This window comes from Corvus moneduloides, chromosome 8 (assembly GCF_009650955.1).
Source record: "Corvus moneduloides isolate bCorMon1 chromosome 8, bCorMon1.pri, whole genome shotgun sequence".
Lineage (NCBI taxonomy): Eukaryota > Metazoa > Chordata > Aves > Passeriformes > Corvidae > Corvus > Corvus moneduloides.
The window spans coordinates 5,558,704-5,584,922 of record NC_045483.1 but is presented as its reverse complement, the minus strand read 5'-3'; the positions used below and the strand labels follow the sequence as shown (position 1 = coordinate 5,584,922).

General features: G+C 42.8%; 1 protein-coding gene across 2 annotated transcripts in view; it reads left to right on the top strand.

The window, feature by feature from the left end:
- GRK5 (G protein-coupled receptor kinase 5) overlaps positions 1-26,219 on the top strand; it is a 155,291-nt gene that overhangs the window by 113,456 nt on the left and 15,616 nt on the right. The window contains exons 5-12 of one of the 2 annotated variants that reach the window (XM_032115881.1): positions 8,827-8,927; positions 11,798-11,890; positions 14,054-14,117; positions 14,628-14,768; positions 15,873-16,063; positions 20,621-20,658; positions 21,471-21,560; positions 22,857-23,065. In XM_032115881.1, coding sequence (XP_031971772.1) covers positions 8,827-8,927; positions 11,798-11,890; positions 14,054-14,117; positions 14,628-14,768; positions 15,873-16,063; positions 20,621-20,658; positions 21,471-21,560; positions 22,857-23,065 — 927 coding nt within the window. Of the gene's footprint in view, positions 1-8,826; positions 8,928-11,793; positions 11,891-14,053; positions 14,118-14,627; positions 14,769-15,872; positions 16,064-20,620; positions 20,659-21,470; positions 21,561-22,856; positions 23,066-26,219 lie in introns of both variants that reach the window. The other variant, XM_032115882.1, reaches the window with a different exon arrangement.

Below are 26,219 nucleotides of genomic sequence, written 5' to 3'. Positions count from 1 at the left end.
CAAAATTCTTTTAAGGCAGAAAAAGAGCAACAACAAGTAAACCAAAACTTTTCCTTCCCCTGCTTTAAAGCGAGTTTATTTAAAACAATTTCAGCTGGCTGGTTTATGAGCACCCCTCCACCAATAAACCTATTGTCTGCAGAAAGGAGGAAAAATGTGTTTCTTTGGTGAAGAAACCTCTATGAGCATGCTTCTAAAGAATTATTTAAAAAGTATGGGTAGGAAAGGACTAGGGTTTGAAGATCCAGAAAAATACCCTGCCAACCACTTCTTGTGAGGCCAAATTTCTCACTAATTGAAGTCAAAAGCATATCTTTTGACCAGTTTAGATCCTTAAAATAAGCTGTACCAAAAACCCCATAGCTGGTTGGAATTGCGGCGAGTGTTTCTGTTTAATTGAAGAGTATAAAGTCTGCAGCTGATTCACTGGACTTGCAAAAGAAGATGATGAAGCAACTAAATTTTGTCTCATGGGACAATTTGTTATTTCAAAATTACTTTCTATGAGGCTTTGGCTGTTTAAGCTCTGGTCACCTATAGGAGCCAGGAAGAATTTTCTCCTTCTTGAGCCTAGGCAGCCTTTTCTCTTCCTTTGTTGCTCCAAAACTCATGTTGCTCCAAAACTCATGTTGTGGTTATGCCCCCAAATTTCTCTGAATCAAGTAAGTCAACATTCCAAGGAAACCACACTTTGGACTGAAGAGCTTTATGTAGGAAAGACGTTGACTCACACCATGCGCATGGCAGTTGCTTGTTTGCCACAATTGGGAGCCGAAATGGAGTTTCTAGAAAGGAGTGGCTACAAAAATGTCTACTGACAAGAGGAAAAACAAGGTATAGCCAGATAGCAGGCCCTGTTGGTGACTAACAGGAGAGCCAAAAAATAATTCATATACTTCCTATGCACTTGTCAGAAAGGAAACCTCAGAGGCTGGTGTTTTTCCAAGGAAGGGCATAGTTCTGGACTACAGGTTGTATCCCAGCACCAAAGAGGAAGAATGCTGGAAACCCAGGGAGGAAACTTGTCCTTTTTCTGCTGCTGGGCTTGCTGAGGCAAGGAGTCCAGGGCAAGTGAGAGAGCCTGAAGCTACATTAGATCTACTGCAAGAACTGAGGTGGTAGCATGGCCCTTTGTTTAGCATTGGTACAACCCCTCCAGGCAAGAGCATGCCCAGCTGCTTGCTGAGGGCTCTGTTGTCTCCAGTCATTGTATTTTTCTGTGTGTCAACATGTGTTTTGATAGCTTAGTAGCATATGAGGGAAAACAGATTTGTCATGACTCCAGCTCAGCTTGCAGCTACAAAACAAACCCCACAGCTGACAGGCGCTGCTGATTTGCTTCCCGCAGATACCAGCGAGTGATCCTGCCCTCAATACTGAAAATGCCATTTGGTCAGGGAAGAGGATCAGGCTCAATATTTTCTTTGCCGTTGACCCTCTCTGTAATCTTGGATGAGGTATTTCATATCTTTGGCCCCTGCTCCCACTCCAGGGCTGATGAGATTGGTTTGCTTTGGAAGCTCTGGCTCTCATGACGTGTCTGTAGGGCCCGGCACTACGGGCCCCCATCCTTAGGTGTCATGTCTGCACACTGTTGCAATAGATAAATTGCTACTAATAACATGGGGCCTTCCATACTCCCCATCCACCTCACTGCCAATTCCTACATCTGTCATCTCCGCAAATATCCTGGAATTATGAAGCCTTTTGCTTCACTGGTTCGCCTCATACAGACCCAAATGACTGTGGCAGGGAAAATAAATAGTAAAAAAGAAAATGCAGAAGTTGATTAGTTAAAGCTGCTCCTGATGTAGAATTGGCTGTTTACTACACTTACAGCTAAAACTGAACAGATAAGATCAGACACAGGGAAAGGCAAAAGAATGTTCCAACATTTTTGTGCGTAGCACCAAAGGGCGTTAGGAGACTGCGTGTGCTGTGACGGTGCTGGGATCCTTTCCCTCACCAAGGGAATGCCCAATTTTGATTTCCCAAAATCAAAATACAGCCCAGACATTCCATCTCCTCATCCGCTGCTCTCCTCTGAATTTCATGATAGGACTCAGTGATCTTAAAGGTCTTTCCCAACCTCAAGGATTTTGGATTCTCCCTGTCAGTGCCTTCACACTTTCCCTCAGTCAGTCCCTGGCTGCATGGTCGGAACTTCCCCAGCTGTAGCTTGGACTGCTGGATAAAGCCAGAATTTCCAGGTTTTTGTGTATGAACTCTTCTCGTCCCATCATGCATCATCTCACACAAAAAGTTCATTTTAGCCTGTTTCTGTCATCGTTTTGAGGTCTCTACTAGTGGCAAATCTGTGTGGAGATTTTCAAACAGATTATATGTGGAACATTGCTGTCAACATCTGAAAATACACATATCATGAAGACAAATGCTTGGAAGCAGAGACAGCTCAAGAAAAGTTACAGCTTGAACTTTTGTCCATTGACTGAAACGTTTTTAATTGTTTTAAGCTAGTTTGTTGTGGAATGTTTTCATAACCTGAAACATAACATATGCTGCACGTTATTTATTTTACGCAAGTGACTTTTAAAATAACTCATTATGTTTCAGTATCAGCTGCATGCCTGAAACTTGCCAGGAAAGCAATTGTGTTTGTGACAGAAGTTTGCATGAGGTCTATTCAATCTAAAGAGTGTGGCATCTTTCTGGTTCATATAGTTTCTGTAGTGATGAACAGTCATGCTTTAAGGCACCCTGATGACTCACATTCACTGGCAGGAGCTGGTATGAAATGAAAGCCTGTACTTCTAGGTTTCTATTCTTTATTCACTAATTGCAAGCTACAATTAGACTGATTTGAGGAATCTGAGCATATCTTGCTTTTGTTTAGCTCAGTGAGACTTCTTTGATTTCAGTCACAGGTGATGATCAGATCTTCTGCAAAACACATCTCTTAACCTTCTGCTCACTGTTCTGTAAAATACTGTGAGATTGCCACCTAGCTCGTAAAGATTTAATCCTGCAATGAAGCTTTAATATTTTGAGGTCCTTAGGTGGAAGTCACTGTGTAAGGATGAAGAATTACCTCTGAACTATGGACCTGCTCTGTTTCTTGCAAAGTCAGTCTGGCCAAACTCAATGCTCTCCCTTTTTCTGGTCTGAAGTTCAGGGTTCTGCAATCCATGTCATTTGTTTTTTTGGGACACAGTGATGATTGAGACAAGTCTTTGAAGCGGGACTGTTCATTTGCAAAGAGGATTCTTATTCCTTTACTCAGAGCTACAGGTTTCCTTTGGTGAGCACTCAGTGTACAAACTCCCTTCCTCATCTGTTCTCAGGGCCATGCCATGTGCCTATGTTTTATGAAGCCCAGTGTTTTGCAAAATCATTGGTACAAAGGACTGGGAAAGGGCTCAAGAGCCTCTTGCATTGAACAGAGATCAAATACACTTAGATGATCAACAGATGTCTGAGTGCCCTTGGAGGTCTTTCAGACCTCTGAGAACAGATTCCACAATATTCATAGGCCTGTTCTTCTGCTTCCCTGTGTGAAAAATTAGAATAAGAAGCCTTCATATCCAATTAAGTAGATTTCTTCACATCATTCCCCCAGTGCAGAGCAGAATAATTGATCCCTGCCCTCTTTATTAAAAACATTTCTATATTATAAGACCTTTATCAAGTTTCACCCTTGCTTTTCCAGACTAAACGGATCTAGTTCCTCGGTGCTTTCCTCTGGGCTCTTTTTCCTAGGCATGTTTCTTAACTCTCCAGGCACTTGGTGCTCTATAGGTTTCTCAAATGGTGGTGACCCCAGCTGGATATGTCTTTAGCTGGAGTCTCAACACATCCCTCTCAGTCCACTTGGTCACTTGGGCACTTTTCCTGTGGAAACAGCAGCGTTAAACACAATGAACCAGCTCGGCCCATGCAGGTTCGTGTTGTGCGTGCATCTGCTCTGGGCTCTGTGCAGTTCTGAGAATACCTGGGGACACCTGCTTCTCACCTCACCCCCATTTCCAGAATTGTGAACCCCAGCTTCTGGGCTGCCAGAAAAATGCTTCTGCTCCTTGAAAGTGCCAATCTCTGCTTGCTGGCTGCCTGCTTTCACCTCCACAGGCTTGGAGGCAACACCTGTAGTGCACCACACCTTGACCGAGGTCATGCACTGTAAACATTTGGAAGTTCTCTCATGAGAAAAGGTAGAACAAATAACAGATTTTCATTAAAAAGTAAAAGAGAAGGTCTTCTGAATGCCTCCCCTGGTACTGCCAGCACTTCAGCTTGTTTGATAAAGAATTTGATTTGCTGATAGATCAACAGAAGGTCGGATGTCCCCCACACAGTCACAGGGGAATCACTGTCTGAGAGATGTTGTGAGTCCCATGGCAAACACACAGAGGTGACTTTAGGAGAAGGTTTATTTGCTGGCTGTCCTGTTCAGTGAACTCAGCAAGGGCTGGGTCTTGGAGGTCTGAGTGAAATAGCCTGTAGCAAAAGTTACAGAGCTGTCAGAAAAGGAGAGGCCACGTTTTGAAGTGTAGCTATGGAGCATGACATTCAAAGTAACAGATAATGGGGAGTCACACAGCCTGGAAGCTTTCGTCTGATCTGAATCAGATTTTTTTTTTTTTTTTCTACTTTTCAGTACTTCACTGGGGTGCCAGGTCATGGGCAGCACCAGGCACTGCTGCTGGACAGGACTCTGCTGGCATCCAGACTTTTTGTAGGCATGAACACAACTAACCCTGAGCATGTGTGAGACATATCAGCTGTTCTCATGCCATTTACAGAAAGGGAAGAGCAGCTGAGAGGAACTCTTTTGTCTTATAAATACAGAAAAAATAAAATTTAGAAGTGGAGATTTTTCTCAGGGCGGGCTAATGGCACTCAGAAGTAACTGAATATCCATTTCTTGTTTCTCAAATAACCACTAACACTATTCCTAGTGGCATTCTTTTCTTAAAAATTAAATGGGAGAGTATCATAAAACTGAGATATTTCTTTGCCAGCAAAATATTTGTACAAAGGTTTTCAGTTTCTGGCCATAAAGGAGAAGGTATGGGAGGTAGGAGATTTTGGTTAAAACCTGGTAAAAGTAGTGTGGACTTTTGGACTATTATTAAAATGTCTGGTCAAAAAGGATAATGTGATGAGAGAAAATTTTGTTGTAGGATCAATTTAAGCACATCTTGTGTTGCCATGAATCTGGTTTCAGTTCCATCAGCTTTACCCTAGTGTTAATCAGTTGATTTGCCTGGCATAATTTCTGATTTACATTATCGTACACGAGATCAACAATGACTTTCTTTGCCTTCAGGAAACAGAACAGCCATTAGGGGAAATATGGGACTATACTTGTTATAACTCCCCAGAGTTTTGTTTTGAATGCAAGAAGGTGTAACTGGTTTCTGCAGGTGTTTCTGAAGAGTTAGCAGAATATTCTTTGTCACAAGCTCAGATGTAATGGTCTTAATCATGGTGTATGGCTCTCCTAGCTGCCACAGGACATTTAATATGTTGGAAAAGGTGTCTCTGTTCCCTTGTAAAAGCCAAATTTGCTTTTACAGCCATTGCCCATAATGCAGCAGGAGAATGGTGTTAATAACCATTTCATTGTGGCTGCAGAAATCTTCTGCACCCCTCCAGGGAAGAAGCAACTTTTTCATCTGTAAATGGCCAAAGTGTTACCTTTGGAAGCTTTCACTCTTGGGATCCAAATGCTTCCTTGCACGCATAACCTGTGCTACCTAATTGTTCTCCAGGGGAGCAAAAGTAGGTTGGTGGGTTGGGTTTTGGTTTGTAATTGTTTCTGGCTTTGTTTGAACTTCTGAAGGCTGTGGGTATGCCCTGTATTCACACACAGAAAATGGCAGCCGTGGCTATTTAATGGGAGCAGTGGGAACTGTGAAGTCTCAAGGAAAATCTCAGGAAGGATCATACAAAGGCTCCCTAGAACTGTAGGCAGAGTTGGAAAGGGTTGGGTTTGTTTCTCCCAGGCACATGGTGCCCTGAACTCTGTGAGGGGCTGTAGAACGACACGAAATGCTTTGCTGGGCCTACAGAAGCTTTGGAAATTATCAGCCTGTGGAAAAAAAAACCAGCTCTTTTTCTTGTAATGGAAAATGGAGTGGTCTAGGGAAGTGTTTGCACTGCTCTGTAAGGCTTCAGTCCATGCACAGGATTTCAGTGTGTTCATGTCTTTGCCTACCTTGATATTGTTACCTTGCTCCCAGTTTGTTCAGAGGAACTAAAGACTCAGAGGTCAGCAATGAGTGGTTTTGAAAACCCAAGTGATGACTGTCTCTCCCACAAACTTGGAAAGAGGAATCACAGTCTGTGTCATTTTTAAATACTTCCCGCATTGTCTTACCATTTATTTTGCTCATTCTACCCCCCTTTCACTACAAGAATTTAATTTCCTCTTTATGAATAAGAGTTAGCTGATGCTTATAATTTTTTTTTAAATGTCCTTTGATCTCAGACAAAGTTTGATGGAACTAGCACTCTAGTAGTGTGTCATAGGCATGATCCTCAACACTAACCTCAAGGCAGCTTACCTTCCACTGGGAAATTAATGTCCAGTGGGAAATGGGAGTTGCCTGGCATGAGTAAGAATCAGGTCACTAGTCTAAATGACTAATTGTGCAGTTTAGTACTTAGCTTTTGGATTCTAGTTTTGACCTCTAAATGTACAACAAGTTCCAGATGTAATCAATAGTAACTTCAGTTAGAGGCCCCGGTATGGATTTTGCAGAAGTGCTGCTCCATTCACATCAGAAGACACTCCTGGTCCACAGCAGTACCAAGACTGTGGAGTTCATGGGTGTTTCTGTACCCTGTAAGTCAGAGAGATGATCATCTTGGACTGGGGCTCAGACCAGTGGATTCATATAGCCACGTACCAGCTCTGGGCTACCAGTGAGCATGTGTGTGCAAATGTGTATCCACTGAGTACATAAATTGTACAGGTATTCATTCATCTGGTTTCTAGCCAAAATCAACTGAAATACTGCTAATCATTAGGCTTTTGTTCATATCTGAATATTCCTTTAAAGCCTTTGTTTTAATCTGTTTCCCTGTCTTTTCCCCCAGTAGTTTCAGTGCTGTAGGACTGGAAAATAGGACTTTTGGGGTTTTTTCCTACTTCTTTCATTGCTTCCCTCTTGCCTCTATTTACTTTCTTGAGCTAAAATGGGGACTTAATTTCATTGTGGGCATGTATATTTACCTCAGTGGTCAAGCAGGCTGAGAAAATCTGGCTTTGTCTCAGTCTCCCTATCTTTTAGATGATAACATGAGGGGCTTACCTACCTCTCAAGAAACCATGAGACAAGAATTCTTAATTATTAGTAATCTACTCTGCCTGTGATTAAAAGTGGGTGTCCCCTAGATATAATTTGACGAGGAAATAGAGGAATATATTGAGGAAATGAGGAAACATTTCAGCAAGGTCAGAGGTATCCGTAGCACCTTCTGCAGATTGCCTGTCAAGGCTGAGCAGTGAGAGTGCATAACACAGCATGCACAGACAGTTCTGTAAACCATGTTCCTATTTAAAAACATTCAAGTGGAACAAACTTACTTTTTCGTGTCACAACCAGGATCATATTCACATTTCAGCAGTGGGAAGGAAAAGATAAAAGACTTAATTCAGCTTTCAACATGCTGGAGATTTTCTCTGGCTCCACCTCTGCCCCTTCCTCTGTCCTCATTCCCAGTGTTTTTGAACTCTGCCTGCAATGCATTTCAGTGCTTGCCAAGACATCTCTAACTAGGGGTGAGTTAATGAGAACATCTGGCCAGGAATGAGGGATGATGCTCTGTGACCCACCCACTCAGCACATCTGGTGGTTGTGGGCATGGATGGGGGACGTTACTGAGCATTAAAGCTTCTGCAAGGAAAGAGGATTTTATCATCTATGGCTGGGTTTATTGAAAATACCCAAATCCAATTGGTTATATAAAGGGACTTTCATGTACTTGGGAGAAATGCCTGTAAATAGGTGCACACACACACAAATATACACTTTGTAATATAATTACAGTATACAGGCGATGTGTAAAAATGTGACTGCCTAAAAAACTGTCTTTTTAGGTAATTAGTCCCAAAAGTCCTAAACTGGTTAACCATCAAGGCATATTGCAAGAGACCTCTCTTTGGTAAGGGCTTTTTGAAGGGCTGAATATACATTCTCTCCAAAGGGAGGAGAGGATGAAAAGAGTTTATATGCTTGCTTGGCAAAGTTCCTTTTTGAAATTATTATTTTGAAGCTGCTGAATTATTTTTGTCATTCTAAGGATGAACTAAGGTGTCCAGATACTTTTGTGAACATCTTTTTATGTTTTGTATTATGTTAGATGTAGATCTGTATCAGTAAGTACCAATGCTCCGCTCTTGTTTTGCTTTGCTGGTTAACAAAAAAAAAAAAAAAGAAAGAAAGATGGATTTTTCAGACTGCACAATGAATCACCCATGAAGTGAAAACACTGGGCAAATTCTCTTTTGTTTAATAGAATGGCCTGTACACAGTTCAGGCCAGCACATTTTTCATGGGATGCAAGGGAGCAGTTCAAAGAATTGGCAAGGAGTGGGTCCTGCATATTCATGAGGCTGGGCAAGGAGGTGAAGGTACAGGAGAAGGCAGAAAAGCAATGTGAGGATAGAGTGGAATGTGGAGCGAGTTGCCACGGTATCCTATTTTACTGCTCTTTGACGTAAAGCTCCTTTGCTTTTACACAACCGCTGGAATTGAATGGCAGCAGCTCGGGGCATAAATAATGAATGTGCCTCTCACATGTTAAGAGAGGAGAATCTGCACCTCGTCACAGAGTTAATGTGCCCCTCTCTTTTCTCCCCAGTCTCCAGCCTATGTGCCCGAAGTCAGTCGAGAACTTATCCAACAGACAGAGGAGAAGCTCGAAAACAGCCCCTGCAAAGAGCTGTTCTCTCCCTGTACAAAGTAAGTATAACACGACACCCGAACATCACAGGGTTGCAGCCAGCAGCTTGTAAGGAATGTGTCAGACAGAGACATTTCAGTCTGAACCTGAGGCAGGTATCTTTGGCTCCTGCTCACAATCCTAGAGGCAGAGCTGACAAGCGGTGAAGTCATTTCATCTGAACAAAATATAATAAATATTTCCATGCCATTATATACACTACACACAGGCACTTACTGTTTCAGGTATTTGACAGAGTGTTCTAGCCAAGTAAACCAGCCGTGGGTTTCATGCTGTGTGAAAAGAGCTACAAAGATAATGTATCCAAAGAAAACATCTCTGTTTCAAAGTGAATAAAAATTAAGTGGCTATACAGTCCATTTAGACAGAGGAATGTGCAAACTTGCTCCGCATGGCTTTTCCAGAAAATCTTCACCAGGAGAACGGGGCTTTTTTAATGCTTTCTGTCTGTCTGTGGCGTTCAAACGAACGTGCATTATTTCACCCTTTGTCTGGGAAAAGGCTTATCAGTTTCTGCAGCGATTTGTGCCATTATGTGCTAAAGCTCCAGGTATGCAATCTGCATTTGCAAACCCTGCCCCGAGCGCGTCCACGCCAGTAGATCATAAACCAATAAAAATATGAAAAGGAGGGATCATCGCACGCGGGCCCATGTGGTTTCTGGCTGAGCGCGGTTTGTTTTCCCTGGGTGATGTAATGGGGATTTGTAAAATTTGCTCCGCTGTCATTCATTGTTTTGACTCATTTCATTGACCTTTTCTGGTTTCAGTTATTCTCTGCGTTGGTAGGAGCTGTGGGTTATTTCTGGCCTTCCCTTATAGCACCGGCAGTCTCCTTGCATTGGCCTGGTGTCCTGTAGAGATGCTCTGTAGCTCGCACCACTTGTGGGTGCCAGTCCCAGCGACAAAGGCAGAGCTGTGCTCAACACAAAGCCCCCGGTGCCTGTTTCCAGTTCTCCAATCGGTTTGAAAGCTCACAGTTCCCTCTAAAATGCACTTTGTTGTTGCCAAAGAGGAGAGCTAAAAAGCAAACAACTGCTGAAAGGCAGCTATTGTTCTTTTAAAATACGTGCAGCTTTTAATTAACTGAATGGAAAGGGGCGAGCATTGGACACCACTTAATGCAGGCTCCTTCCTTCATCCCAGCTGAAGCACAGGAATGAGCCAGGTTTGGGACCTTGTTAATAAATATGCTGATCATTTCACACGGACTAAAATGAGGTCAAAAGGAAGTTTTAAAAACTTGCTGTTGGTATTTACTGGTAGTGAATGATGTTAATTTTGGAAGGTCTCACAGTCAGACCAGAAAAGGGAGGCATACATACAAATATGAGCCCTGCTGTCCTGTAGGAGCAGGGATGGGATGAGTTTCATTCACATCTTCACAGATAAAAATCAGTCTGCAAAAAAAGAGTGTGTATAACAACTTCTGCTTCTACACTTAATATTTTGACTGTCTGCTCCTGCCCTCCTCCAAGTTCACCTAGAATTCTGATGTTGAATTTGGACATTTGTTAAGGCAGATTAAGACTTACTTTTTATTTTGTAATCTTTAATCCATGAGGGGAAACTGTTATGATCTATGTCCAGTCAAAGCTAATGAAGACAGCAACAATTTGACTTGTGCATACTGAACATGTGCACCTGCCTTCTCCAAATTGATGGTGCAAGAATTAAAAAAAAAATAAAATATTGCAACAGCTGAGAAATTCCGAAAATACTAGCTCATGAACAGGGAGGAACTAAACTGAGGAGACACATAACTCATGGTGACTTGTTTGCTCAGAGAACTGCCCCAGGGTAAGGCATAGACTATCCATTCCCAAACAAGAGTAGTTGTTCAGAGAGGATTTCCTCCTTCCAGCAAGATCTGGAAATGTGTCTGTGTGCCCTTAGACACTGACACAGATGTGTCTGTATACACCCAGACAGAGATGCTCATTTCTTTGAGCATTTTTCATCCAAACCCAGCTTCTGTCCTGCCAGGGCTGCCAGTAGAGGTGGATGCAGGAGCCCCAGTAAGCAAGGCAGGAACCAACACCAGCAGTTGTTAAACAACACAACCACCTTCATTTTAGGCAACACCCAGCTCAGCCCATGTTTTCTTAGTTCCAAACCTCTGGCCTTTCTGACGGGGTGCCTGATGCTCTCTGACTCTTTGCTGCCTGTCACGAGCAACAGACTTTGTTCTCACATTTGCAGACTGACCTTTTTATTCCTTTATTCCTTCCATTATGCAAAACAGTACATCCACTGCATGAGCCCCAAAATTCTTTTCTCAATCCAGAAGCAAATCCACATTCCTGTTCAGACTTTTCTTTCCTCTGTTTTTTCCTATGAAGCACATAGCTGTTAGGAGATCCCCTTTGACTTTAGTCACAAGTACTAATGCTTCTCTACAGCAGGAATTGAAATGGATCTTTTTACTCAAAATGATGCCTCTGATCGTCCCTCTTTGACAGAAATGGGCTTCAGCCAGAAATTTTCTATCCAGATGTAAATGTCCCTCAAAGTTTGGGAGCTCAGTTCCTGAGGGTGTTGTTTCAGTTTACACATAGAAGCAAAGACATTCGGTGTCTGGTGGCTAACAGCCTCTGTAAAAGTCCATTAAAGCCAGTGGGAGTTGCCCTATGAATTTTCAGCGAGCATCACCAGTATTCAGCTTGTATGAGGCCTCCTGTTATGAAATGCATCAAGCACATCACTTTGTTTCTAGATTGAAACAGTGAGTAAAATAAAGTACAAAATAAAGTAAAAGTAACATAATCCTACCATACAAGATGTCTGGATTTTTCTCCTCTTGTTTTGTTTCTCTTTTGCTCCAAGTTCAGGATTATAAAATGCTTATATATCCTTTTCATCTGAGATAGATCTGTCCTTGACCACCTCAGTGGGGAGCCATTCCAAGAGTACCTAAACAGCATGTACTTCGACAGGTTTCTCCAGTGGAAGTGGTTGGAAAGGTAAGTGTCACAAGATTTTTTTTTTAAATAAAAATAAATAAAAAGGTTTATTTTTACTTTCCATGAAAAGTCTGTAGAATATGCTCAAATTCTGACAGTTGAGATAATGTTTGCTTCTACAGCTCCAGTGTTCGACCATTTAATGGTCTTAGGTACATTAAACATATTAGGTATGATTAATGTGCATTCAGCAACTTCATCTGTCTTTCTGTTTAGCTACCCTCTGAACGTGGTGACATTTTGTCTGGACCAGTTGTCACTGTTATTAAATCACTCTAAACAGAGAAAAATGTGGCGGATAGGTCCTCTCACTGTATTTATTGGCTGGACATTCCTGAGCACATTCAATAAGCAGGCAGCCTTAGTGTGTATTAATTTGCAAGGAAAGGGGCTTGTGCATTTCCCTTGTCAGGGAGTGCTGTAGCAGACGGTCACTGCTGGGTGACAGTGACCTTGAGCTGAGAGAAGCCCCATTTTCCACAAATGGAATTAATTACGGCGGATGAGTTAGGGCCGGATCCATGAGCGGTGAGTGTCAGCAGGATGCCTCCAGATCAAAGGAGCTGCCAGTTCCTCTCCCTGGAAAGCTACAAAGCTGCTGCTCAAGAGGGGTGGGCAGAGGGAAGAGCCATTTCTTGCCAAGACATGCTCCACATGCCATCTTTCCTGAGCCCAGCATTTGCTCTTCCATTTCAATTAAAAAAACATTGGGTGATTCATCCCTAGCCAGGCTATTTCCTATCTATTTTCACATTCGGGATAAGGAATTTTCTGAAACGCTTTGAGGATTTTTTTTTTCCATTCCCCCAACATGTGTGACAAGCTATTGGATATGCCTGGTTTAAGAAGCTGGTAGAATTGTTTTTAGGATTAGCAAAGGGATGTTAGTAGCATGGAGTGATCAACACCTCCTGACAGCCTGCTGGCTCCAGACGAGCAGTGACACAGTCCATTTATTCCAGGGACATTGCTGAACATGTAGTTATCACAACTAATTGTTGCTTTTAACCCCAAAAGCATTTGCAGCAGCCTCATGGAAAACTGAAAATAACATCTTCTCCTCTTCTAGTTTTGACTTTCTGCATACTATTCTTCAATAATGGGCATTAATGAAAGGATTCATTTTGGCATTTATTCCTCATTGTCATCAACCTCATCATCCCTGTGGTGGGAACAGCCACGTTACTGTGCTCCCTCTGCCGGCTGGCTGCCTGCCAGAGGGGAACAAGGATGACAGGAATATTCGTATCCACTGCTAGGATCCTTGTAAAACCTTGGTGATGGAGTGGTGGATACAAAATGGGATCTCGCTGAACCTAGAATTCTTCTTCTGTCATGTTATAAAACTTTTACAGTAGCAAAGTAAAAGCTGGCTCTAGAGTTGGAGCCATTCTGGAAGAGCAGATTTTGTGGGAAGCCTGGGAGATTGTATAGGGATCATGTCAAGTGATTTTTGTGGAGCACTCTGTCCTCAGGGACAGACTTATTTAACCTTAATTTGGCTCTTGCCATCACGGCCTTCTTGCCCGTGATGTTCCCCCAGGAAGCAAGTAGCCCAGAGGGAATGGACTGGCTTGGACCTTGTCTTCCCGCTCTCCCAGCCTGCAAATGACACATAAATCCACCTCTGCTGCTCCCAGCATTGTTTCTGCCTTTGACTCCTATAAGTTCCATGTTTTGTTTAAGACGCCAGAAGTATTTTCTGGTGGATTGAATTTCGGATCACTTTTTCTCATCTTGCAGGCCAAGCAAAGCAATGTGTTAGCCCATCCTATATATGTCATGGGTATTAATATCTTACTGGAAGATCTCAAGCTTCCTCTTTGCTTAACAGAGGCCAAGGCTGTATAATGGAGATTCAGAACCCTCCTTGGTCGTAACATGCTAGTAGAAATTATACTGATGACTCACTAATGTGTTGTATTTTATTACAGCTTAATATGTTGGAATTGAAAAGTTCAAGCCATACATAGTATTGAAGTAATGTAATTACATCATTATATATTATATTATATAATACGATTACCTTGAAATAATGGGATTATGTAATATTTATCTATTTTGCTTTTCAAAAGTATGCTCTGAAATAAATAAATCACAGAGAGTGAATTAAACATCGTGTGGTGGTGGGGGGGGTTATTTATTTATTTTATTTTCCTCCAGGCAACCAGTAACGAAAAACACATTTCGGCAGTACAGGGTACTGGGGAAAGGCGGCTTTGGGGAGGTGAGTAATTCTGAAACTTTCTGTTCAGAGTGTTTCTTACTTTTTAGGCGCTGCAGGTACAGGAGCCTGTGATGTTTCATTAATTGCTGACAGTTCTACTTAACCCCTCATGACACTGTGATCTCAAAAGGACACTTTTGAGAGTTACTTTGTGTTCATCTGTTGCGTTCACAGTGGAATTAGGGTCACACCCTTATGTGTATTTTCCTGGTGTCTGGAGGTGGCAGCAGAGGCAGAGGAGGTGCAGACTGAGAGATTACAATCTGCCCAGACAAAGGGAGGTGGGAGAGGAAGCAGGCGGAGGAAAGTGAAATAATTAAACCAATATTCCACAGCAGGTTTGGAAACAGTAGTCAGTCCCCCAGCTGCCCCCCCCCCTAGGCCTGGCTCGCTAAGCCGCCGTCTCTCGCCTTAAAAGGACTAAATCAGAGGAGATGGTGAGGAGTAAAGTGCAGCCCAGACACAGCGTTTGCTTCGAATTACCCGGCAATTGTTCTGCTCAATTCGCAGGTCTGCGCCTGCCAAGTGCGAGCCACGGGGAAGATGTACGCCTGCAAGAGATTAGAGAAGAAGAGGATAAAGAAGAGGAAAGGCGAATCCATGGCACTCAATGAGAAGCAGATTTTAGAAAAAGTCAATAGTCAGTTTGTAGTGAGTATTGAGCTCCGTGGCACTCGGCTCCCTGCTCGCCTGCTGAGCACTGTTCTGGTTTGAATCCAGTGTCTCCTCCATCTCCTGCTCCTGGAAAGGTGCTGGAAGCTGAATGCCTTTGCTGTGCACCTTAGCCCTGCTCCATGTACCTTTGCCGAGTTTCATTTTAGTCTCTGGTCCATGAGAAATGCAGCAGTCAAGGGGCCTGTGCCTGCCATGGGAACACGATGTGTTTTGCAGCCTTGGCTTGCATCACAGCTGCACCAGGCTGAGCTATTCTTATCCAGCGTGATTACCTGAATTCCCAGGGTCTGGGAGAGAGGTGCTTGGAGGAGACTGAAGGAGATTCAACCCAAATAGATCAGATGAGACTGGCTTGTAGAAGCATCTAAGCAGTGAAGTGGAGCTGGTCTCCCTGATGCAGGGCTCTCCTGAGTCACACCAGCTCTTGTGCCCCCTTTAAAACTTGCCTTAGATTAAAAAAAATAATAAAAAGAGAGAGGTGTTATCTCAGCATGTGTCATATTCTTTATACTTGTTTCTGTGTATACAACAGATGCAAGATGTTTACTTACCTCTGGTAGAAGCCAAGAGGATAGAACATATTTAAAAGTGATGAGTAGATTTTGGCCAGCCTGATTTTTCCTTGGGCACCCACCAGAGCCTCTCAGGGATGATGATGACCTTCATGTCTCTGTGGTGGTCCATTTGATCACCCCAGGCTGGGATATCTGAGCCTTCCAGGGAACTCACTGAGATGCAAAATGGTGCAGCAGGAGGTGTAGATTCCCTTGATTACTAAGATTTCTCATATATGGGAAAATATGCCTGGAATTAGTATGTTTGTCCAGTCTCTGAAGCCATCTGAGCCTTGAGGGCTTCTGGTGATAAATAGGCTGGATTCCACAAATCAATCTGTAAAATCCTAACATCTGATTTTTCTGTGCTTTTTTAATGCATGTTTGCCATTGTAAGGAAGCCCATTGACCAAATTCAGTCAATGTAATTTTTTCATTTTCTGGAGAAAATCTTTAATGCAAAGCTAGCACTTCCTTCTTAGCAGCCATCTGAAATGTCACGACTGTGCTACAAATGTTCTTCTAGGTCAATTTAGCCTATGCCTATGAAACAAAGGACGCACTGTGTTTAGTTCTGACCATAATGAACGGAGGTGACCTGAAGTTTCATATCTACAACATGGGAAACCCAGGCTTCGAGGAGGAAAGAGCTTTGTTTTATGCAGCAGAGATTCTTTGTGGCTTGGAAGACCTACACAGAGAAAATACTGTGTACAGGTAAGCACTCTCTGGAGTCTTAGGATGTCTTTTCTGGGTAGGAAAGAATTGTCTCCATCCTCTCTTCTCACTGTGGTGCTGTACATCTGAGATGCCTGAGTGCTTTGGCTGAAATTTCGCAGAGCCCTGTATAAATACAGCATGATACAGTAATCATGGAAGGAAGCAGTTGCTTCCTTAAATACATCCTGTCTAAATGGTACAGAACAAGTGCAAAGCTCCCCAAACCCTTCCTCAGCATGCACTGGGCAACATAAGAAGGTGGTGGAAGTTCCTTTAAAGGGATTTCATTAAGGAATCTAGTTCCTAGTTGGGATGAAACGGACATCATTCCATCCAAGCCTCTATTTTAATTAGTTAGATTATATTGCATGAGGGGCTGTAGCACGTCAGATGCGGCACAACTTCTGTTGCAGAGGGAGTGCAATCCCAAGAGGGTGTCTGAGACACAGGGCATGGATTTATACTAGTGTGATTAGCTAGATGGGATCATGGTGATCCTGGCATGCCAGCCATGGAAGGGGGCCCATTCCCAGCCACACAACAGAGGCATCCTGCTGCCAGCATCCCACCATCCATGGGTGCAGCCAGCGGGCACAGCACTGCCCGGCGCTGCCGCTGCCGCTTCCAGGAGGGCAGATCCCAAGTTCTCAGATTCCAGTTTGGCTTACAGCTCTATACAAGCACTTTTCCAGGGCAGGCTGGATAAGCAGGCAGATTGCAGACAGAGTTCTTGTGACTCCTCGAGGATTTTTTTTCTTTAATCAACAGCCACTGTAGTTGTAAACAACAGTTAATGTTTGTCTTCATCATCCCAGCTTGTGAAATCATCGTTGCTGGCATTCACAGCCGAAGAGGGCCTGTGAATTGATGAAAGAACTTCCAAGGACAATGATTAATAGACAATAAGATGCTATTTTTAAAAGCCAAACCATGCTTTAAATCATTTGGTGTGCCTGTGTGTAATATGTATGATGCGTATGCTTGCATGCATAGAAATTGCAATATTGTTGTTCCTTGGAGGAGATCTCTAACAAACTGCCACTTGGTTGCCTTAGATCTTGCTAGCTGGCACACAGAGGGCAGACAGATAACATGCTGATTTAGCTGGTGCTCGCCCAAGGAAGAGGTTTTTTCTTTCCCCAAGGAGCAAAATGGTACTAAGTGTTTAATGTCAATTGAAAAATCAAATCATGAGTGAAGTGTCTGGCTTCCTTTTCCTTTAAAAAACTGCCTACCACATTTAAAAACGTTTTAGGAGGTAATACAGTGTTTCACAATCACATTTTATTGAAAGAAAATAAAAGACTGGTACATTCGTAACATGGCTGGTAAAATGCCATGCTAATGCCATTTTCTAACAGAACAAATCAGATCTGGCCACCTAAACTAGTGTGTGGCTCTGAGAGAAATGGCACCTACTTCCTTAAGCAGTAGTTTTCATGCTACTCTTAAAAGAGCTGCTACTTTACACCTCAGATGGCACATTCATTTTGGTGATGAATGATACTAGATCCTTGTAGGTGACATTTTCTAGCAGTATTTCAGGAGCATCTGCAGAGACCCCTCATTTGTAATAGCACAGCGTGTTGTGGGACCCGTGAGAAGTGCTATATAGGTCAATAAAATATAGCAGCTAAATGCTACCGCTTTCTCAAGGCGAATAATTCATCACAAAACACTTATTCCTCAGACTTAATTTCATTTTCTATAAACAAAATGCTCCTGAGTAAATCGCAGCGTTGGAAAATGCATCCCCATCTCCTGGGCCGCTGCTGACGCACGCTGCAGACGTGACCCGGGAGAACAACCAGGCTCAGAGTCAGATTTATCTCATTCAGAATTCCCTTGTCAAACATGGCACTCCTGTTACATTTCTCAACGGCATCGTGTTAGTAAAGGTCAACGGGTTGGTTGTTCATGGAAAGCAAGTGTAAAAAGCTGCTGGTTCTCCTCAAATTATTTATATGTGTATATATATATATATATTTCTATTCTATTATTTATAATATGTATTTATATGTTTGTTTCATATTTTATAGATATGAAATACATATAAATGTATATATATATATGTATATAATGTAACATTTTTTTGTTTGTATTTGGTTATTTGTATATTTTTATATATGTAATGGTTTTAAATTTATTCTATAGCCATGCCTGGAAGCTCCAGTCAGCATCAAGTCCACATTGTCCCAGGCATTGCGCAAATACATGGTAAAGCCTTGTCCACAGTGATTAATTGAGTTGTTTAGGCTGTCCTGCACAGCCAAACAATTGCCTTTTGAGCATGGGCACAGTGCCAGCAGTTTATGTTTCAGTATGTTTGGGCAAGGCTGCTTTACAAATAGGAAGCTGGGCCTTTGGGAAGTAGCCTTATGTCCACCAGGCAGTTTTATTCCTCCTGGACATTTCAGTCATGAACCCTTGGAAGTGCTGGCCTTGCACAGGAAGCCAGCCTTGATCCTGAGGAACCAGAAATCTGAAAACAGGAACGACAGCTTATGTCTAGGAGGGGAGGAAGGCTTCCTCTAATTGCCCTAAATTGCAGAAGACTGTAAGGACTGGTGTTCTCAGAGTCCTCATGGACTTTTCCTCATTCAAAGACAACATTTCCCAAATTGCACACAAGATTCTTGTTATTGGCCCCCAGTTACAGTTTTAGGTGGGACTAATAACTGCTGAGTTACTGATGATGAAGTAACTGATGAAGGCTTCAAGGAGTTCTTCAAGGAAATAGTTCTTACAGGATTTGGAATGTATTTTTATTTTTAAAATTTATTTATAAAAAGAAATAGGAGATGCCTGTGACCATGCTGGTCCAGCATTGGAAACCTTCTGCTGATAGGCAGGGAAAGCCCACAGTGGTATGTTAAACAAAATCACAGCTTCTCCTCAGCATTCAGCTGCCCTTCACATATTTCAGCATTGTTTATTTGAAAAGTAGGCTTGGTACCACTGGGCACTGAGTGAGGTTTGTCTCGGAGGTCAGGAAGGTCTGAAGCAAGCAAGAAGAGGCAATTACTCACAGTGCTCTGTGTTCTTGCTTGAAGTAATAAATATAAACAGGGCAAGTTTCAAAGTTCCAATCTTGGCATTGTTAAAACTATAAAATACCCCTCTCCATTCACAGGAAAATTCATGATGCTGGAACGGTACAGCTTGAGAGGTGGCGTGGGCTCCTGCCCAGGCTCTGTGCTCTGCCCTGTTCCCTGGTGAAAGAGTTTCTGTTGTCCACGCCCTCTCTTTGCTCTGTGCACAGCAGTTCCTCTTGCTGGGAAGTAACATCACCAAGCTGGTTCACAGATGCAAGGAGGCCTTACAAAAAGAAGAGGCCAAGCACTGCTTGGATTTGCACCAGGCTGAACACTGTCTTAAGATAAAAGCCAGGGCATCATGTGGTGAACTGAAGCAATCCTGTTTTCCCTGCCTCACCCAGCCACTGGTGCCTCATTCAGGCTCCTGAGCCAGCACAGCCCAGTCCTGGGGCATGGCCCTTCTGGAACACTCCCTGCCCAGCACGTCCCTATATCCCCTCTGACACCTCTGTTCCTGTCTCCCAAGCTGGCTTCATTCCCACTCTGCACTAGCAGGATGGGAAGGAGCCCTTCAGGCTCCCACCTCAACAGCAGCCCAAGAATAGCAGCAGCTGCAAAGTTGTGCTGCTGGGCTTTGGAAAGGTTTGGAAAACAGTCTTGGTCAAGGAGGGGACAGCGTGGCTGGCCTGGGCAGCACCTCAAAGCAGCAGCTGGTGGAGCAGGTTTTGTGCAGACAAACCTTTCAGAAGAAGGATCTGCCAAGGCTCTGCTAAATATATGAAAATTGAGATTATTTGCTTCAGAAGTTTATACCTCTCCCAGATTTGGGACTTTTTCTTCTTTTTTTTTTTTCAGGAACAGTAAAAGGCACATCCTTGACATCAGATTGACCACCTTGCCAATTTTCATGGCATTGCTCCAAACCACACAAGCACTAGAGTTTCACAAATGTTTGCAAGAAGAATCTTAATCTGGGCCCAACATTCCCCCCTCTCCCCCACATTTCCCAAACTTAACAAAATTATTGCACATGTATGCGAGTGCATGGGCACACATTCACATACTTGGTCTGAGTCAGATGCCAGACATAGAAAATTTGAGCCCAACAGGTTGTTATTTCCATTTTCACATGTAAATAAAGTATTTTAAAACCTAAAATCTTTTTTTTTTAGGTAAGATTTTATAACAAAAAATGCTACAGAGATTTAGCAACATACAGGACTATAGGGGTTCGTTTACAGGGCTTACAGGACTAGATGGATGAGTCCATTATAGGGTAGATTAGGAACTAAAAGCTTGGCTTAGTGAAAAATTGTAACTCCAGTTTAGAAAAAGACATATGGCTTCAGTCTATCTGTGAAGTGAGTTGTAAAAGGTTGTATTGGTTTCAGGAGTTCCTTGCTGTTTGAGTTGACACTCAACTGGTTTATTACGAGTAATAAATGCACTCACACAGTTGTAGGGTTGTGTTATCAAAACCAGCTTCATACCCATAACTGCTATCTTTCATTTTCAGAGATCTGAAGCCAGAAAATATCCTGCTGGATGATTATGGTAAGTCTCGGAGGTTTACAGAGATGCTTTCACAGGAAAGTAGATTAAGTTAGTTTTAGAATATATATTGCACAAAGACAAATAATGCTCTGAAGTGATTAAGAGGCTCAGCATACACTAATATTCCTGTCTTGGGGTGGGAGAGCTGCTGGAGCTCGGTGCACAGATGGAAGGAAGCAGCCGTGCCCTCAGCAGGGGCTGTTCTCGAGAGCTCGGTGTTGCTGGGGCTCTCTGCCTTTCGTTGTTGTTTTTCCATCCTTGTTGCAAGGCTGATGCAACACAAAGGGAGTTCTGATTTCTAAATCTGTGCTTCCCTCTCCGGTTTTGAAAGTACTTTCATCCTCTGCTGAGCCAAGTCGGGTTTTATGCAAACCCAGGTACCCATTCATTGCTGAAGGCAGCAATAATCAAATCTCGTGCTGCCTTGCAGACCAGATGTAGCCTCTTCAGCCATCACAGAGTTACGGAATTGTGTCAGCCCATCCATCCTCTGTGATCAGTTCAAGATACTTCTCCACGGCATGCTTCTCTCTGCCTTTTTTCATTGGTTTTAAAATACCTAATACAATCCACTCCAGTCCACAGCCTCACTGTTAACATTTATTTCACTGCGTTGTAGTGCCCTTAATGATTCCTCTTTTCCATATCAATGAAACGGCTCCAATTCAGTCATTCAGAACACTCTTTTCTTAAAATGCCCGAGCAGTAAATTGCAGGAGTTTTTTAGCAATGACCACAGTTGTGGGTTTTGGACTAATTTGGGTCAGGTTTTATATCTGCTTTGTGTTGTTTTGTTTCTTTTTACCTTCCAGGCCATATTAGAATATCTGATTTGGGTCTAGCTGTTAAAATCCCCGAGGGTGAATCAATCCGTGGAAGAGTAGGAACAGTAGGGTATATGGGTAAGTCTTCCACAGCTCATCTTTTAAAAAATTTGGTGAGATTACTTGAGTTTTAGAGATATTTCTGCCAAGTAAGCTTAAGAAAAAGAATGAAAAACATTCACATTCAGTTGTGGCCAGTTCCATGCAGCAACTCCCACAGAAATCCTGATAGTGGAAATCAGAAGAGGGTGAAAGGATGGACCTCTACAGCTCTCAGTGTGGCTGGTCTATCTAACCTTAAATCAGCAAAGAAAGTTGAAAGGGGAGACAACTGGGATTCTAGTGATTTTAGTGTAGATTTATCTTAGGAGGGTTATGTGCCAAAATAAAGGTTTCTTTCTAGTTGCTGCTTTGTGTAAGAGTTAGAATGTATTTGTATGGTTATGATAAAATGGGTAAATCTGCACCTTTGGTCATCTTGACCAGGGTCATCTTGAGTTTTCCTCTCTGTGCAGGGGAGGCTGCATAAAAGACAAGTAGAGATTTGTACATGGGTTTAAAAAAAAAAATCACTCCCTTATTTAGCTAGATCTGTTTTCAAAATTCAATGTAATTATTTTCATGCATTCTCTGGGTGGGCATATTTCTTGGAGTAAAAATTGCTTATGCTTATTTGACTGAATAGAAACTAGCTGATGTGAGCCACTGTTACACCATATGGAGACTTTAATGAATGCAAGCAAATCAGTTGTCATGTCTAAATTTTGTTATCTCAGTGTAAGTTTGCGTGCACACTAAGGCTCTGTGCTTGTGAGCACGTGCGGATGTGTGTTTGTACCCATGCATGGAGGTGAGGGTGCCTGCAAGACAGTGACTATCTTCCCAAAAGCATTGTGTGGGGTTGCAACACAAAATTAATGGATTGGGCTTTCTTTAAAGGGGAAAAAGAAAAGCTATAAAGTGACCAAAGAGACAGAATTTGCTTTTGAAGAAATGTCACGGCTGTTTACAGGATGTGTTACATTTAATTTCTTCCCTAAATGGAGAAATCTGGAGGAACTCTTAAGATTAGGTCTCTGCTTAATATTTAGATCCAACTTCTTTCTGTGCTTTTTTTTTTAATTGGACTGAGTTGGTAGAGAAGTCAGAAGACAGCATGCACAAGGCATGTAGCATGTAGAGAGAACACCATGGCATGTAGCATGCTGCATTTCCTGTAATGCCATCAACTGAAATCAGGAGGTATTTTTGTATCTTACCCACCATTCTCTGTGCATGTGTATTCAGTCACCAAAATGAAACTTCTGGGTATTTAAGTGTTTTGCCTGTGTAGACACCAAGCATTTCCACAAGGCATCTCACTCTCCTCCACAGCTCCAGAGGTGTTGAACAACCAGAGATACACACTGAGCCCTGACTACTGGGGGCTAGGCTGTCTCATTTATGAAATGATTGCTGGGCAATCACCATTCCGTGGAAGGAAAGAGAAAGTGAAGAGGGAAGAAGTGGACAGAAGAGTGCTGGAGACAGAAGAGGTGTACTCCCATAAGTTCTCCGAGGAGGCCAAGTCCATCTGTAAAATGGTAAGGGGCTGGAAGGCCCAGTGTGGGAGCTGTGACTGACACAGTCTGAGCAGTAACAGGGTACCGTAGAGGGGCTGCAGAAACAAGGACTAACCAGGCTCATCTGTGGATGGGATGACTGCATTCTCTATTCATTCAAACTGTGTTTATTTGGGCTTGCTTCTCCATGAGATTCATCATGGTCATCCTGAGCCCTTTCCAAGGTTTTATGGCCAAGGGAGCGGTATCTATTCTCATGAGACTTTGAATGTTAGTTTGCAGTCAAGAATGCATTTCTGTCTTTTATAACCTTGTAGAAAAAAATAAAACGGACTTGATGATGCAAGAATCTGATTGTCTCCTGCAAGGAACTGCAAACCCCACGCTTCCATTGTCTTTGGTGAGAGCTGGGGGTAAGCAGGACAAAGATTATGCAATGAAATTATTGTGACACTCAAATGTTGTCCCAGCCCATCTCACTGACTTTCTTAGCAGCTTTTCCCCTGGGGTGCCAGGGTATCCAGCTTTTCTTAATACTGTTGAGCCGTTCTTTAAAATGTTTTCTCACTCTTTCAGCTGGTAGTCATTTTCGTAGGACAATAGCCATGTCTGACAATGGAAATCCTCAATCCCTCTGAGAAATCTCAAAGCTGTGTCTGAATTCATCAATGTCTTGTTGACATCCATCTTTAGAAGGCTGAATTGTAATTTGGAAAAGGATGTGGCCTTTTTCTGGATGTTGTTTGCTAACGGGTGAAGTCTCCTTCAGACACAGTGACATCTGTGTTTGCTGGTAGAGGGAGAACGAAGGGGAGGAAAAGTCAACAAATAGGTAGAGAGAGTTTCACCAATGTCTTGTGCAACAGGCAAGCAAAGAGCAGATCCACAGCACTCTTGTTGGCTGGCTGCGTGAAGAGACACTGAAGTCTCCTTGCAAAATATTAATGGTAGCACTGCCAAGTATCATGCCTGGAAGTCATTAACTCACAGTGCACCAAGTCATTCCCGAATCCTCCGGGTGGTAATTAACTGACATCACTGTTGATAGATGCTCCCAACCATTTGCTGCCCTTAATTGGTGATGCAGAGCCCCCAGTGAAGCCAACATGGGAGGATCTGGGGCAGCCTGTTGGGGCTCTCACAGACTGTCCCATGTGCCTCAACAGGCTGCCTTCTCTCCTCAGGTCGCATCTCAGCTCCCACCAGGTGGGGAGCAGCATCTGCTGGAGTGGCAGAGAATTTGTGTGGGTCCTGCTGTTAATCTGAAATGGAGATGTGAGGCAAAAATTATATCTTGCTGCTTGAGGCACAGAATCAGAATAGTTTGGGTTGAAAAGGACCTTTAAAGATCACCTAGTCCGAGCCCCCTTTTCTGGCTGACATACCTGTAGAAGCCCTTCTTGTTACTCTTTATGTCCCTTGCATAACAGAAAGAATATATACCTTGAAAATAACCATGAGAGCTTAAAGCTGAGAAGAGCTGAATGCAGCATTGATGGGATAGCACTGTAGTTGACCTACCACACTCCCAGGGGAGCAGGCAGTCATCACACTGTAGTGGTCATTTTCATCTTCCAGCCATGGAGACTATGGTTTCAGGGAGTCGGGACCTCAGCAGATCATCTAGTTAATTCTCTTGCCTCAGGGAAGCATGGACTATATATAAATTATTCCTGAAAACTTGATCACTGCTGCTTCCCCTATCCAACCACGTGGCATGTTTATTGAGGTGGTTTGTGCAAACTATTAATGGATCCAAAGAAAACCTTTTCCTTTCTGAGCATTAATATCTTAAGACAGGAAGAGTCTTAGTCCTGATGCTGAGTGGGATGACATTTGTGGTTTCCCATCCAAAAGTAGTTTATTTTATCAAGTGATGTTTTATAAAAAATCCATTATTCAAACATATTTTCTTCAATTCTTTTTGCTTTTTATATTGAAAGCCATAACTTTTGTTGCTTGCCATCAGCATCTTAACAAGGAAACAAAAGAGTAATAAAGTACCCATCATATCTGCAAAATGAAGCAAAACGTTGCAATACATAAATGAAACCTGAGCCTTCACCAAGATCCAACACAAAAGGCTTTCCCATAGTGGACTCTTCAGAGCAGGAGTGAGGAAATGTTCCCCACCATGTTGCCCAAACTTCTTCTCTTCAGAGCTTACTCCATGAGCTAATAGCATCACCACCAGGAAAGACATTGTCTTTATTCATTTACTCATATGCAAACCCTCTAGTGTCACCCCACGTCAGCCTTCCCCTCCTGGATGTTTGTGCCCTTTTGCATTTTTGCAGGCGCATATCATAGCTCCCATTAATCATCAGCCATCCCATATTTCCATGTTTCATTTTGTAAGTAATTTCCCATAAATCAGACCTCCTTTTGGACTGAAATGGAGATGAATAACAAATAATTAGGAACAGGGGCAGCTGGCTTTCTGGGAAGCTCCCCAACCCATAGTTCCCATATAACATAGCTGCTCCTGGTGTGTTTTTTCTCTGAAAAATATCCAGTCTTTCTAGGAAATGCTCTGTGTTTGTTGTTGCTGTGCCCTGTCCTTCATTGATGTACATGTGTGTTTGCCCTGACAAGTGCAGTCATGCATCCAAAGATGTGACTTGAAGTGCATTCAAGTCAGCAGTGTTTGATGGGCCCACACTGCTGTGCTGCTCTGTCACTCTGTCAGTGCCCTGCTTGTCTGAATTTCCCACAAATTTGTCTTCCCTGATGCCTTTCATCCCTGAAGCTCCCATTTTACTCTACCCAAGGGATCTCTGATGAGAGGGTGAAAAGAAGACAGAGCCAAACTCTTGGTTTGGTGTCCTGTAACAGGACAGGAAGCAACGGAAACAAACTGAGACACAGGAGTGTTCAGTTCCCTCTGAACACTGGGAAACATTTTTTCCGTGGTGAAGGTAGCCAAATAGTGAAACAGGTTACCTAGAAAGGCTGTATAGTCTCCACACTTCGAGATACACGAAGCCCAGCTGGACAAGGTCTGGAACAATCTGCTGCTTTGAGCAGGGGGATTGGACTAGACAATGTCTAAATGTGGCTTCCAGCTTCAGCTGTTCCATGTTTCTCATCTCCATTCCCTTTTCAAAGTGCATCCCCAACCAACTAAAAGATAATGGGTTCTGTTTTCCTTAAAAGCAGTTTCTTCCTGTTCCTC